Below are 15,329 nucleotides of genomic sequence, written 5' to 3'. Positions count from 1 at the left end.
AAGGACTCGACGGTTTTACGGGTGACGATGGAAACGAATGACTGCGGGGCGCGGTGTAGCGGCCTGTAGAAGGGCACGATAACAATTTGGTCAAGATACCCCAAGAGCAATCTTGAACAGCACGGCCGTCGTCAGACAGCGGCGGCCGGGTGTGCTTAGAGAGAGCCATTTGACGCAAGCAAGAAACGACGTGTTTTTCTTTCTTTGAGTTCGAATGTGATGAGTGCCGGAATCGGGAGCCCGTGTATGGAGGATGGCATGATGATGGAATTGGGGGGGATGAAAGGAAAAGGACGATGAATGGTGCTCTTGTCATTAGGGGTTTTTGCATGGTGCTCTCTGGTGCTCGCATTTCAGCGGAAGACGGGGTGATTAGAAAGAATGGGTGCGTGCGGCTGGGCAAACGAGTCTGGGACGGCGTAGTTTAGGGGAAATATAAAATATCAAGTATTTGAATAGGACCAGCGAGGTAGCGAGGAAATTGTGAGCGCATCTTTTTGCGTGAAGACTGGAGTATGTGAATGGTGACAACGGTGGGCTTGGACTTGTACGATGTCTGTCCCATCGATGTTCGTCATTGTTTTCTGCAGTACCAAGTCGATTGGAGGTCTCTGATTACGCCACGTACATGGTCAACATGCACATTAGCCAGCCTGTGACGTTGACACGTATGTCAACGATCCGCCGTCGCGAACTCATCACGAACCTGATCCTCCCTGTCTCAACCTGGCAGGCCAAGTCGCCTCGTCAGTAGCAGGGTACGAACACCAGCGTCAACGGAGGATACGAGGCCCGTTGTAGCCCACTCTTTTTCTATCTGTAAGGGGCCAGACGTCCATGTGGTTGGAGTAGCTATCTAAACTATACGCAAAATCACAGAATCCAAGACGCCTATTTCAGTGTACCTTCTGATAATATTCATTCAGCCATCCACAGCTGTGTTCTGCGGCGAGGTTCTTCACGCGCTGCCCTCAGACCGGTGGCAATACATTTATAACCCGCCGTGTTGCGGCTATGCATTTCGTTGAGCCTGGGCACACGTGGGAGGAGGTGATCATGTGTCCTAGTTTTCTGTCATTATTCGACAGGCAATAGACGCAGAGCGTTGAGGGACGAGAAGAATACGGGGAAGAGGGGTTTTGAAAAAGGGGTAGCTACTTTCTCGACGTGCTCTGGGTGTAGATGGCAGATGCGTTTCTGGAATACTGGCGGGAGGTCACTGCGTGGCAGTATCAACGATCACGCGCAGAACGGCTGCTGGGGAGTATGAGTCTCTGTCGTATGTCTGTCTTGATATAGCTGTCTTGTAGAATGAACCTAGGCTTGGAGACGTTCGGTGATGATGATACATGCTGGCTCCGTGATCTCATCTGCTGACGTGTACAGCCGGTGTCTTATGGAGTATATATTGACCAGGAGGTGACGGTAGCGACGTGGCTTCTTGAGCACAAGGGTTTTAACACTAAATGCAGAATTTGGCAACCTGGAACGCTTTGATCCGCCTAAGGTGTTGACTGTTCTTCCGAGTCTTGCGTGCTGGGAACACTCGCTGTCAGTAGGTCCCTCTGCACGACGAACGGATGTATGACGTCTCGGACTTACTGGGTATGCCATTCTTCAGTCCTGTTGTTGTCCTGTCATGTCTTGGTCTTATTCAGTCAAGTATTCAGTTGTAAGGATCGGTGGCTGTTTCCTACTCAATAAGGCCAATGGACGGATGCCGCCGGTCCGGAAGAAGCAAGCAGTCTGCTTTGATATCATCCTTGTCGAGTTCACCTCGACCGAATGCACCATTGTTGTGCATGGCTTTAATAGATAGCACCCACTCAGCAATATATAGAGATGAGCAGCAGAGTTGGATGACGTCGCAGCCAGATGTCTACGCAATTGAATGATAGCGCCTGCAACATCAGGTCTGCATCCAACACGCCACTCGAGTCTGACTGCAAACAAAGTAAACAGTAGCCGGGACGGCTGTTCCGTAACTTGGGGGTTTACTCTGGTGACGAACAAGTTTCGTTCCATATAACTAGCCACTCTAGTCGTCACAAGTTTTCATCGTCAAACTAGCTATTTATGCGCGGTCAAATGCCAGATCCGTTTCTCCATCGGTGATGTCTGGTCGAGGCTTCTCTGGTAATCCCAGAGGTCCTCTGCGTTGTGTGTTATTGTTTACGCATTCGCGATTTGGGGGAGAAAATAACAGGGCGCGTCGGATAAGATGCGTGAAGATGCCCACGTTGCCTGCCTGTGGGTTGGGTAAGTTGTCGTCTCCTCTCGTCGTTCTGGTGTTATTCACCAGGTCATACTCTCAAGACCAAGAGCGTTGACGGACGAAACGTTTATGTTGATGATGACGACTCTGATGGCAAGTTCGGCCTGGTACAGGCAGAGGCATGCCATGGACCAGCACCTCGCGCAAATGAGGGATATCGTGACAGGAATGTCACAGGCCAGGCTCCTGCCCAGGTCCAGGCTTCGGTCCTGCTGTCAGGACAAGTTCCCGCACAGAGGCAGCATCTAATATATCTTCCAGGAGGAGTTTCATTGCATTTAAGCCAGTTGATTTAGGTAGAATGACAATCAGAGAACCCACAAGAGCTACAAAAAGAAACACGCTTAACGAACTCAATCATGTGTCAACTTGATGAATTCTTGTGGTCATTGTTCGTCAGTTGAAACGGTCTTCATAGTCTCGGTGCTTTCATCGGAAGCCCTTCGGCGCTGAAAGCTCAAATCATCACGGCACGGCACATTCGCATCTGTTGATGATTAAAGATATCTTCGATTGAATAGGCCGGGGACAGCATGGGCCAGAGACACTGAAATGAGAACGACGGTCTAAGGGTGTTCGACATGCGACTCATTCTCGCCGTCAGCCATGGCATGACAAGCCTCCTAGTGTATATTCGATTAGAGACTGCCACCGCAACTTTTAGTCGCTTGCTTTCAGCATGATTTCAGGCTTACATTATTTACATTTAAGCCTTCAAGAATGTGATGGGTTTGTGATGGCCTAAATTTCCGGACAGCAGAGTAGAGAGGGCCTCTGATAACAAGAACAGAACAGGGGGTGGCTTGGGACGGGGTTCTGGAAGTCTTCTTATTAAAATATACTCCTCCGGTGAGAGCCATTTGATGTGGTGGTGGCAGCGATACGCCATTCTCACGGGTTCAAGTTATTGGACTAGTAGCCGGGTGGCATCGTGGCCGCTCTCATTATATATATCAAATGAGATGATTCCCGTCTTTTCAAATGAGCCCACCAGAGAATACGGACGTGGGCTATCTCTTTCCCTAGATGTCAGCCTTTGGAACAGCACGATTCCAGCTAGAAACCCGAGATCATCGCTCAACCGAACCTGGCATAGAGAGGAAATCCACCAGGAGGGACTACAGCTCCCTGGTCTGAATCTGGTCAGTATTAGACAATAGACGACGGCAGTCTTGGATGACGGTGGAGGGATCGCTAGTGTGATGCCGTATCCACCACGACCTCCTGCAACATCGCAGCCGCTCGTGCTATCGTGAGTCTCGGGAAGAAGGGGGCACGAATACCACATGCATACCTATTGAAACATGGATTACTGTCAGAGACAGAGAACGGGGTTTTGGGTATTCTCAGTCTATCCGTCTAGTGAACCTTGTCCATTGAAACTGTTGCAATCTACAACGAACGTTGTCGCAGTCTCGCAGTGCTTGACTATGCGTGGCTTACCGGATCGACGACACGTGAAAAACGCGAGATGCTATAAACACTGGGATATAATAGAAAAAGATACGTAACGAAGCACAGAGAGCACTCGAACTTTCACCTTTGGAATGCTCCATCAATGTGTATCGAGCTACCTATTGAACCGTCACTGGCCAACACAGCCCTAGAGTTCGAATCCCCATCGGCCATGAAGATATCTATACAAAGATGGAGGACACTCTCAAATTATAAAGATTTCACAGCATCGTGGGCTTCGATGTATTGACGTTTCCTTCACCCTGTTTGCCCTGTTTGCCCTGTTCGCCCTGTTCGCTCTGCACTTGGCCATCTAGGCAAGACCGCCTCGGCAAGGACACAGTCAATTCGACATCCCACCGAACGGTTGGTGTGTATTCACATCACAATACGAGGACAGGAATGACAGCCGATGAAGCTAGAAAACCCAGGTGTCCGGTTCTTCCAATCTGTCATGCGGAGCTCGCCGCCGACTGCCATTGAAGGCGCGGTTAAGTACCCCGTCCGCTGTCAACGCCAAGATGCGCAATCGGCATGCGAATTCTCCTTTCCCGCAGTGATCCAGTCCAGAGAAATCAACATCAAAGACTGCGTCTTCTAGTTATTGATAGGACTAACGGGGTATGAGGCATTGGGAAAGGGTACCAGGCTTGCGGCAACGCATGCCACAGACTGGACGAATCTTCCTGATACCACGACTAACTTAAAGCAACTTGGAATCAAATGAGCATGTTTTACTGACAAGGCCACGCATGTGAACATATCTAATTCACCCATAGTCACAGCATGACGTGGGCATCGGCAGAAGGCAATTCCATGATCAGTCTTCTCTCGCGAAGGACCAGAACGTGCTTCGTTGATACACTTGCATAATAAGTTCAAGAGTCCAAGAGACAAGAAAACAGAACCTCGACTTATATTGGGCTCAGAACCATTAAACCCGAGACCGAACTCAGGGGCGAGCTCCTTCTTACCTCAGCTTGATGGCGCGTAAGGACATTCCACCCAGAATCAACCGACTTCTTTACTTCCAAGCTCTTTTCTTTGCTTCATTTGGCTTTCGAATCGAGCGGCAGCGGAAGTGATGCCACTAATATCACGAAGATGACTTTTTCCACGCCCCAAAACACCGCAAAGGGATACCAAGACATCAACTCAAGCTGTAGAAAGACCATGAAGTCTATGCAAGTCATCGACACTGGATCAGGACCGCTTCCAATCCAGGGCATGAGGGAATACGAATCGACCGATGTGACCAAGAAGGAGAACGACTCCGTTTCACTGGCAACTCTGAACGGCGATGAGAGCGGTGGCGACCACTACGACGCCGAGAACGACGACGGCAGGAAGTCTCTCGATGATAACGAGAAGAGTACTGATGATGTAGGACAGAAGGGTTGCGAGAAGTGCAGATCTCGACACAAGTTGCAACGACAACCAACTTCGTTGTCGCAAAGTCTTCCATGCTGTAAAGTCAACACCGCCCGGCCGCACACATCCTCGTGAAACAAAGCAAGTCTTCTGAGCAGCCCTTCCCAACTGAACGACCGATCCGGCACACACATGCTGAGCTCAGTAAGCCAAGAGCACAATATATCCGGGACCCTAACAACCGACGGAAGACCTCACGAGCGGCGAAACACCCGAGCCAGACATGTTTCATACGAATGCTCTGGACACCGAAGCTTCGGCTTGCCGTCACTGGCGCTCTACTAATTCTGTCCATTTTGCTGATGCAATGCAATATAACGAAAGCGACGAAAGCCAAGAAAAGCAGCTTCACGTGTGGACGAAGTCGAGTTGACTTTTCGGTTTAACGTTGGTGGGTGCGGAAGGCGGGCGGTTGAGGCCCGGAAACCCAAATAATCTGATGTGATACCCGGATGAGTTCCAGAATAAAGCTTCCTCTGAACCTACTGTAGACGTAGTCGATCTGTCGACGGTGAATCTAACGGCTTGTAAATCTTTCGAAGAAGCTGAAGGCGTCCTCCGTACTGGATGCTTTCGGGCTGGATGAACGGACAATGGTGCAGAGCTGCATCTCGGTACGACTCTGGATATGAGCCCGATGACCCTAGTTCCAAGAAAACCCGGGTCGGCTTCAGTGTCAACGGAGACAGAACATTGCGATCAAGCAGGCGAGGACCAACCGTCACTTGCTCCTCGCCCCGTGTTCGTCCGAAATAGTTGGACACTCGTGGGCGACCAGAAGTCGAATCTAACCATGGCGAAGACCCTGCGAATGTTTGTGTTTGCACAATCGATAGCGTGCAAAGGTCTACCACAGAAACTAAAGACTTGGTACGCCAAAAAGTGCTCGCTTAGTGCAATATCTGCCGGATTATAGACGGGGCCTTTGTTTCTCGGAAACATTGCCGATGGAATCGGAGCCTCTTTTAAGGCCCATTGCGTGCTCGTTGAGGTTCCGGTCCCCGACTGACATGACAGCCGACCCAGATCGTTGCAACATCGTCCCGGCTGGCTCGACCGAAGTGCAACTCACGTCCGGAAGAGAGCACTTATTAGTAACGCCAGATGGGTATCCCCTGGTTTGGATGCTCACTGACGATGGCTGAAGCACGACTGTCAGCCTTCGAGGGACGTGCGGCCAACCCCTGATTAGATGGAATTGGACTTCCGTAAACCTCACAACCGAGTTACAAAACGCATACTGATTAGTCCTTGAAGAACGAATCAAGAGGCTTCGTCTGTAGGTCAGTGCTAATGAATCGCGTCCGCAGCTGTTTTCTCGAGATCAGAATTTGGGTTCAACCGTGCTCATGTCTTGCCAGCGATGTAGTTGCCAACTTCGGAGCATAAAAAAGGGGTACAACACCATCTTCGAATCTTAGTGCAAAAATAGCTCGCAGCCGTCAAACCTGTCCATCTAAACCCATCTGATCACTGTCACAGAAGAATACCTTTATGAGAAAGCGTTGTAATCTCGTCCGGTCCCTCAAACAGGGATATCCTATTGGTTTTGTCACTGGGTGGCAGCGCACTTGGGTCGCATCCTGCCATGGGGCCTAGAAAGATACGAGTAACTCAGCAGCTGTCACTTCTGACGCTACGGACACCAGCAAACTCCGGTTCGCTGGATGTAAAGGAACTTGTTGGTGATCGGCGCATACAAAGTTCGAAGGAAGGATGAATTCAATCCGCGGAGGAGCAAGCTTTCGCTCAAGTGTCGCACGAGGAAGAAAAGGTGTTGTATGCGCTGTTTGGAGTGATTAATAAGTGGAACTCCTCTTGAGACAGAGGGTTAATTGATATCAATTCGTAGACTCGCGGGAGGGGGCATAATTATTTAATAGTGGTTATAGTTCTAGGTAGCTCCCCCTATAAGGAAATAGCTAGGTTATTTAATATAGTCTATTATTAACTAATATTACTACTAAAACTAATATTATACTTACTTATTAACTACTTTTTAACCCCTTTTTAACTACTATTTTACTTAATACCTATTTAAGATCTATTTAGTATTAATTATCTCTATTAATCCCCCTAAATTATCTTCTTCTTTTTTTTAAGGCTTAAGCTATATATTACTAAAGCTAATTTATAGCTATTATTAGTAATATCCTATATAAATCCTCTAGTAGGCTAATAGCTTAAAGGGCTATAAAGAGGATATAATTATGAGGGGTTATTTAACTAAAGTAGAAGTAGTAATATATATAATATAATACTTAATAATACCTCTAGATATATTATTAATTTAATTATAATACTTAGATCTATATAAAAGTACTAACTATATTTATAACTATTTTATTTATATTACTTAGTAATAATATATAGTATAAAAAGTAATAGATTTACTAAATATAATATATAATTAATATAATAATTACTTAGAGAGTATATATATTTATAAAGTTAAATATAGCTTTATTATTATACTTTATTATATAATTTATAAAGTAATAAGAGTAATTTATAGTTATAATATTAAATAAAAAATAAATAGTATTTATATAGTTATTTAAGTTATTAAAATATTACTTAAAGAAGATAATTTAAGATAAAGAAGAAAAAAAATAGAAATCACTCTTCTTTTATATATTATACTCTATTTATAAGAGAGGTATTTAGGATTATAATAGTTAAAGCTATTTATAATAAAAAGTATATATACCTATTAGATTTTAGTAATTTTTCTTTATATTAAACTAAAGTAAATCTTCTTATATAAGTACTAAGTATAATATTAAGTTTATTTATCTTATAGTTTACCTATCTTTTATTACTAAGCCCTATAAGGGTTTGCCTTGCTATAAGTACCTCAGTAGTTATAGTTCCAGCGCCGTGAATGCCTGGCCGGCATCTGCGCCGGGGATTTTGAACAATACGATGTCTTGTTTGCGATCCCTGGTCTTGTGCGGCCCCAGGTTTGAGGGTGATCGGCGAAACTAGTGGCTTCATCCCATAATGAAAGTAGATAACGACAAGGTTGCTGACTATGCCTCACTCCTCGACAGTCATGACTGAAAGAACACGACCAAAACAACAACAGGCAAGATGGGTTGCCTGAAGAAGACCGGTGGATGTCTCAGCTGTTTTGCATAATGTAGGAAGTCTTGTTGATGACTTGCAGCCCCCTTGCAACTGCGTCTTTGAGGGTCGGCATTCCGCAATATCCATTTCGCTGTTTAAACAGACCCACCATCAACTTCAGGTCGCCCGAAGCTGTGGAGCGGCAGGCGAAGAGCTCAAGCCTCGTCCCGTGCCGGTTCGAGGTGCAAGAAAATTAGCTGTTGGGCACTGAGGGCGTTGACACTGACAAAAGCAGTTTGGCAGGCAGCTGCCAGCCGATTGGGTTGGATTCTCACCCCCACGAGCCGAATGGCAGCCCCGGCGGCGTGTGTTGGGGGTCTGAGGACGAGCAGGTAATATCATCTCGCGTCTCTGCGTGTATTCGATGCCGGGGCGAATGCGAGTCGAGGATCGTCGTGTTATTCTGGTGCCAGCCAGCCCCCTATTTTACCGGTCGAAGGAGGAAATTCCGTTGTCCTCGAGTCTTGGTCGATAGGCCTTTCCTATCTTCCGAGCATGTAGGTAGAGTTGTAATGTCTCTTGTTCTCGAGCCGCAGCGATGTTCCATGTTTGAGACAGGCACGCGTGAGAAGCCTGTGACCTCGTTGGTATCCCGCAGGAGTCGAGTCCGGGGCAGCACTAAGGCGACTAACGGTGGTGGTTTGACCGAAGGTGCCGTCTGGCTCTCACATCGAGGACAAGCCATCCCCTATTCCTGCTGGACGGACCAGCCTCCTGTGAGTAGTCTAGCTGCAAATGGCTTGCTGGACCCCTGAAGGTATTGCCCGAGAGCCGTGCCACCCTGACCTCGCAGCTCATTTGTCCAGATTAAGGTGCTGGCTTCCCTGCAGCTTCTCCACCAGACGGCTTGGCCTTTTTGTTTTCTGAACGGTGGATATTCCGGCTCTTGACTGCGTGTTTGGTGGGAGAGAAGTCCAAAGCCAGCGTTCCGCCGGTTCCCCGAGTTGAATAGAGAGAAAGCTGATCGGGCCTCGCGATATGCGGTGATAGCCAATGCCGTTCTCGGGAGTGCTTGCTGTTGCAGCGCGAAGGATCGAAACATCGACGAGTGATCAATGGCTGGCACTCTGGCTAGTATGGGCCGGGATCCGTTTAGCAGAGGCGATGTCGTCGATGATAGGGCGGCGGACTGAAGGCGGTGTGCTGCTGGTTGGGCTCACCAACGAGCAGTTCTGGGGAATATGTTTGCAGTGACGAGTGATGGTGGCAAGCGCGCCTACGGCCCGCAGCACGTATCCACGCTGCATTTCTGTATTCGTTGATGTTCAAGGTGTGGTCGTTGAAAAGTGTGCAGCTGTACGAATAGCTGGCCAAGGTGCGGGAGCCGTCACCACATGGGCAGCACTGCAGCAGCAACGAGCCAGGGCCTGACAAGGAAAGACCAGCCAGCGGTGGTGCCAATTATTCAGGTAGGTCGTCCAATGTGAAATGTGCTCTGCGTTCTGCATGTACAGCGGGATAGGACAGGGTTGGCATGCTTCCGAATATGCGCACAAGCAGCGCAGACGAGGTTAAACGAAGTAGTTCTCGAGAAACAGGTGGCGGCGCGAAACGTCGGGTGTAAGTGATGAGAAAGGTAGTCGCAGTGGCGGAAGCAAAGATGTAGATGGAATGTAGACGGAGAGGAGAGTTGGGGTCGGGACATCTGACGAGGCATTCCGACAACGAGGTCCAACAGGTTGGTAGATGTATTCGTACATGGCAAGACGGCCATATGGCCTCATATCGCAACAACTGCCCACTGACCGCTTCTGCTTCCTTGTAGAGTGACGGGCTTTCGGGTCAGGTAGAACTGGAGACTGGAGTCGGAAGAGAAGGAAAGAAAAGGGCCCAAGCAAGCTCTAGCCTTGTCATGACAGGATGATAGACGCAAAGGAGCTCCATCCACCTCAGCAAGCTCCAGCGCCAGTGCCCAACACGCAACTGTGGTCACCGACGACTGCGAATCCTGAGGACACCATCGAAAGCTCCCCCGCGGTTTCCTTCGTTTTTTTTTTCTTATTAATTACTTTTTTGCTTCCTTAGCTCTGTCCCATCTGGCCTTTCCCGTCGTCCAGTCCCGTCCCGTCTTGTCTTGCTCCAAGTTGACTACTACCTACTATTCTCTTTCTTCTTGCCTGGATCCGATCGACTGGTTGGAACAGACTTTACCTTTTGAGGCAGACCAGACACACCCTACGAGGAAGTCTTCTCCTGCCCCCCCTCGCTCACTCCCGCATTTGTTCACGACACTCCTTCCTCCTTTCTAATCCGATACTAATCAAATACTTTCGCACTCTTCCCCCTCTCTCTAATCTCTATTGCTCCTGCTCCTTCTCTCACCTACCTTACCTTTTCAACCATCTCATACCTACGAGCGCCAGCATCATCGTTCTCGTCCTCTCCTTGAAATTCTCGATTCGACCCGTCAGACGACCTCTTATACGTCCGCTCTCTACCGACCTGCAGCCACGCACGCACGACTTTTACCCCCAAAATCTTGTGTCACTAATACTACACGCCTCACCCGAACACAACGACGGCCGACGAATCCCATTTCACTGACCAGACGAACGAACGCACACCACATACAAACCTACCGGCGACTCTGATGGACAACCCTGACGGACGAACCGTGTCTCATACACTGATAATTCCTAATTAAAGAGAGCAACGAGCTGGAGAAACGGCTACCCATTTGCACACAATCGCACTCGGAAGACCAAAAAAAGAGAAGGATTGGGCAGAAACCGTTACGTCTCTAGGGAAGTCGATCCCGAACATCAACAGAAGAGAAGCAACGAGCATTCCGAGTCACAAGTCTGCTGCATTCCAGAGGAACAAAAAAAAAGCAATAACCCTGGTCAACCCAACAGAAAATAACGATAACGGTCTTGTCGACGACGGAGCTGGAGCTGCTGCTGACGCACATACCACTCAGCGCCCCTGGTGCCAGAAATCGAGCTTAGGTGGGTGGATTCCACTCTGACAGGCCTCGACACTGGTGGACTGGGGTCGGTCAGAAACAGACAGCGAAAAGGGTCCCCTGGCAAACAGCACAGCCAGCACAAGCACAACACAGCGAGAGAGAGAGCGCGCGCGCCCCAGACGGAAACCTGGAAAAAAAGACGGGAAGAGAGAGAAAAAAAAAGCACAAGCCCTGGCCAGACGCGATTTGCAGCAGCGCAAGCGAACGAAAGCGGACTCCAGAGACGCGAACATGGCTACGGCAGGTTTCGAAGCTGCGGGCCATGCCCCGACATTGAATCCCACATTGTCTTCCTCTGCTTCAGCATCCGCATCCGCGTCCGCGTCCGCGTCCCCTTCTTCTTCGCTATCTTCGCAAAGTATTGCTTTCCACACTTCGCCAGTTTCCGCGACATCTTCAGCAGACTCGCCAAACTCGCCTCATCTTGCCCACGCCCATCGCCAAAACCACAACTCGTCTAAACTTCCAGCCTTTCGATTCGCCGATTTCAAGAACCAATCCCCACGATTAGCGCTCCCCTCTTTGCTGCAGCACATCCCGCCATCGCCTGTATCGCCTAAATCGGGCTCCGACGAAAATCACTTGGCCACTCCAATTGTTACTGACATCGGCATCGGCATTACCACGGGCACTGCCACTGACACTGCCAACCACGCCGTCGCTACCACAACCACCACCACCACCACCGCCGACAACACCACCCCAACAACAACCGTAACAGCAACGTCAGAGCAGCCACACCAGCAGAACGACACCAGCCCGCACCAACAATCCCGCCCGACCTCACTCCGGCTTCACCACGATCGCCGGCCCTCCTATCGCCAATTATCCCCCCGAATTTCTAGCCCCATCGACGAATTGCCCGAACCGCCTCCAAGGCTTAGTCCGCGATCGCGAGCCTCGACATATCAGATCGCTTCACATTCCACCCCGGCAACCCCAGCCATCTCACCCAGACGGCCGGCTTCGTTCCCCGATTCTCCCGTCATCGTACAGTCCTCCAAGGTCGGCGTCGCAGAGTCCAAAACATCTGCTCTTACGAGGTTGCACATCCGCAGGACGGCCACATCGCGATCGCGCGAGTCAAATGTTATTGATATCCAGTCACCGCCTCTAGACACCCATCACCCGCATCCTCCCGACGCAAACGACGACGTCCTTTCCCCGACCAGCGGAACCAAAAGGGACTCGACCAACGGCCAACGCGAATTATTACTGCCCAAAACATTACAGGATTCGAGTCCGACAGATGAAAACCGGAAATCGGTAACGTCGCGACCGCCCGTCTCTTTCAAAGCCCCTTCGAACAGCGCCTCTACCACATCTGTTCGCGTGGCCCCCATCCGATCCTTTCGATCATCTGGGTCTCGTCGAAGCCTGGGACTCGACAGCAGCACGTCCACCATGCGGTCCTTTGACTTTGGCGATGAATTCGCGGACTCGAACCAGCGCGACCGCACCTTGCGCGCCCTCGAGGGCAGAATCGACGATGATTTCCGTCGAATGACTCCACCACACTCGGCTACCCAGACCGATGCCGACGACACCACCGGTGACGTATTCATGAAAATCGCGAGACAAGAGCCAACACGTCGCGGCTCCGGAGATGTTGCGCCAGTGGAAGACTCAAGTGCCATAGTAAGTTTTAGCCCTCTCCACGTCTGCGTTGCTGTTTCGGGATGCCGTTTAGCGCGGTACAGACGACCGTGCCCTACGATGGATTCGTCTGTTCGCCGTGATATCGAACCATCTCTCCGTATTTTAGTGAATTATCCCGCTCTCGCTACCTTTGCCTATGCCATACCCCATTTGTCTCCTAGTCGGCGCCTAGCGCAACTTATTTCATTCAGGTTCGAACGGCGCTAGTCGTGGCGTTTTGTACGCGAGGATAGAGTTTTGCTACGGACAACCGGGACCTAACTGACATTGACAAACAGGCCCGTGTCACCAGGTTCTCCCACCGCCGACCACTGTCCGCCGCCGTGCCATTATCTTATCACCCTACCTCCCCGCCCCAAATCAGTCGTCGTCTCTCCGACCAACAAGAGACCTCCAAGAAGCGGGCACGGCAACCGTCGGAAGACGAAAGCGCCGCAGAACCGATGGCTCGCGCGCTGGCGTACCGTCCCGGTTTGACTCGAGACCGCCCTTCATCCGTTCACCCTGCTGAGGACTTGAGTCGCTCCAAGACCTTCCACTCTTCCGCGCGCTCCTCCGTCTCCTCCGCAAACACGCCCCGTTCGTTCACCTTTCAGGGGCACGATTCATCAGACGCGTCTCCTTATGCTCGCAGACGTCCGTCTCTGACCGACAGCAACACGGGGTTCTCTGCCCGCAGTCCAGCTTACAGGCAGTCGAACCTGTCTTACGGTCAAACTCGCACCTATAACTCTTCGCCTCTGGTGCCGAAAATGGAAACGCCGCGTATCGAAACGCAGCCAGATACTGCGAAGGAGGGCACAGAGTCGACGGCGACGGCATCAACAACGGCACCTTCCACGGTCTGGGACGAACTTGACGATTTGAAATCCCGGATTCATCGATTGGAGCTGACAGGCAAGTTGCCTGCTACTTCTGGCGCCGCAATGTCACGAGCATCCGACGAGCGACCGCCTACCGCGACGAACACGACCATGTCCTCCTCACCAAAGAGAACGTCCGGCAGCAATCACCCGAAGTCTGATGTCCTGAGTACCGCTTCATCACAGCGCGAGCAGCCCATCCTTCTCTCCGCCGTTAGCAAGTCCAAGCCGTTCCTTAGCGACGAGGTGGCACGAGCTCTGGAGACAGCAGCTACCGAAGCACTGGCGCTTGCCAATATGATGGGCACGGCAGGCCAACCGGGCCCGATTTCAAGCGGGGCCAGCAGTATTGGCGTGGGTACCAACCTGACGGATCGTCAACTGCGGCGCAAGGCCGATAGTATTTGTCGGAGTTTGACTGAACTTGTTCTGGCCTTGAGCGAAGAAAATGCGCGGGACAAGACCCTTCAACTCAGCGTACCCACACCAAAGGACACAACCACTCCTTCCACGCCAACGATCAACAAGACGTTCACGGGAGGCACTGGTTCTTCCGCGGCCTCAGGAGCGACTGCCCAACCGAGACCTAGCATAGAGCAGCAGACTCTTCCGAAGCCCACGGCCATTATTACCAGCCCGAGGGCTTTATCCAAGTATGAGGAGAGACGCAACACCATGCTCAACTCCAGTGCCTTGCCGAGCCCAAGATTCGCTTTGCCACCAGGCACGATTCCCTCTACTCCGGGAGACGGCAACAAGACTGCCCACCGCAAATCGTCTTTGTTCATTGGCCGTGCCCGCCGTGGAGTGAGCGAAGAGCCTGAGGATGGACGCAGATCATCAATGCTCCTGAGAACTCGCCGCGCCGGTACTGAGGAGCCGGAAGATTCTCGCGAGAACGCTCGTCAGGAACCCCGGCAAGAAACTGGCCGTCAAACCTCACTGCTCCGAACGCGCCGGGGAACCGTTGGCGAGGACGACGAAGAATCATTCCGCTTCCGCGCCCCATCGAGGGCTACGACGGAACTCCAGACACCTGCTCGGGCTGTGTCTCACACCTACCACCCTAACACTGCGGCAAATGAAGTATCGTCTCCCGCCTCCTCGGCCCTTCCGCGCAGACGATTTGGAGTGTCGACTCTTACCTCCCGCCTAGTCGCACCCTCCACACCATCTCTTACAACTCGTCGGTATCTGGAGAGGACACCAGAGCGCGAACTCCCCAGCTCGACCGAGAAATCAGAAGAACGCGCACCACCGACCACTGCACAGCCGCGACACTTTTCGCTCAGTCACACGTCCTTGCTGAACAGGGCGAGCAGTATAAACCGCAGACCAAACCGCGACAGCACGATAACGAATACATCGACAGCTGCTCAGGCGGGCAGCTATCGATAACGTCTTGACGAATGACACTCATACGGATGGATGAATGTACCATTAGATCTTTTTTCTCGCGCTGGCGTCATTCCTCTTTGGCATATGTTATACCGCATGGGCTCGGCTATTGTCACTTTTGTACTTGTATGACAACTACGACAAACGGCCG

General features: G+C 50.7%; 1 protein-coding gene across 1 annotated transcript; it reads left to right on the top strand.

Annotated features, from left to right (window-relative positions):
* Positions 1 to 4,834: 4,834 nt before the first annotated feature.
* CkaCkLH20_08452 (uncharacterized protein) lies at positions 4,835 to 15,178 on the top strand (the record flags this gene model as incomplete). The annotated part of the gene is made up of 3 exons (XM_038891167.1): positions 4,835 to 5,113; positions 11,790 to 12,896; positions 13,196 to 15,178. 3 exons carry the CDS (start codon positions 4,835 to 4,837, stop codon positions 15,176 to 15,178), a joined length of 3,369 nt encoding a protein of 1,122 aa, XP_038743541.1.
* Positions 15,179 to 15,329: the final 151 nt, after the last annotated feature.

The sequence above is a fragment of the Colletotrichum karsti genome, assembly GCF_011947395.1.
Source record: "Colletotrichum karsti strain CkLH20 chromosome Unknown Scaffold28, whole genome shotgun sequence".
NCBI classification, from domain to species: domain Eukaryota; kingdom Fungi; phylum Ascomycota; class Sordariomycetes; order Glomerellales; family Glomerellaceae; genus Colletotrichum; species Colletotrichum karsti.
This window is presented reverse-complemented; position numbering and strand designations above follow the sequence as displayed.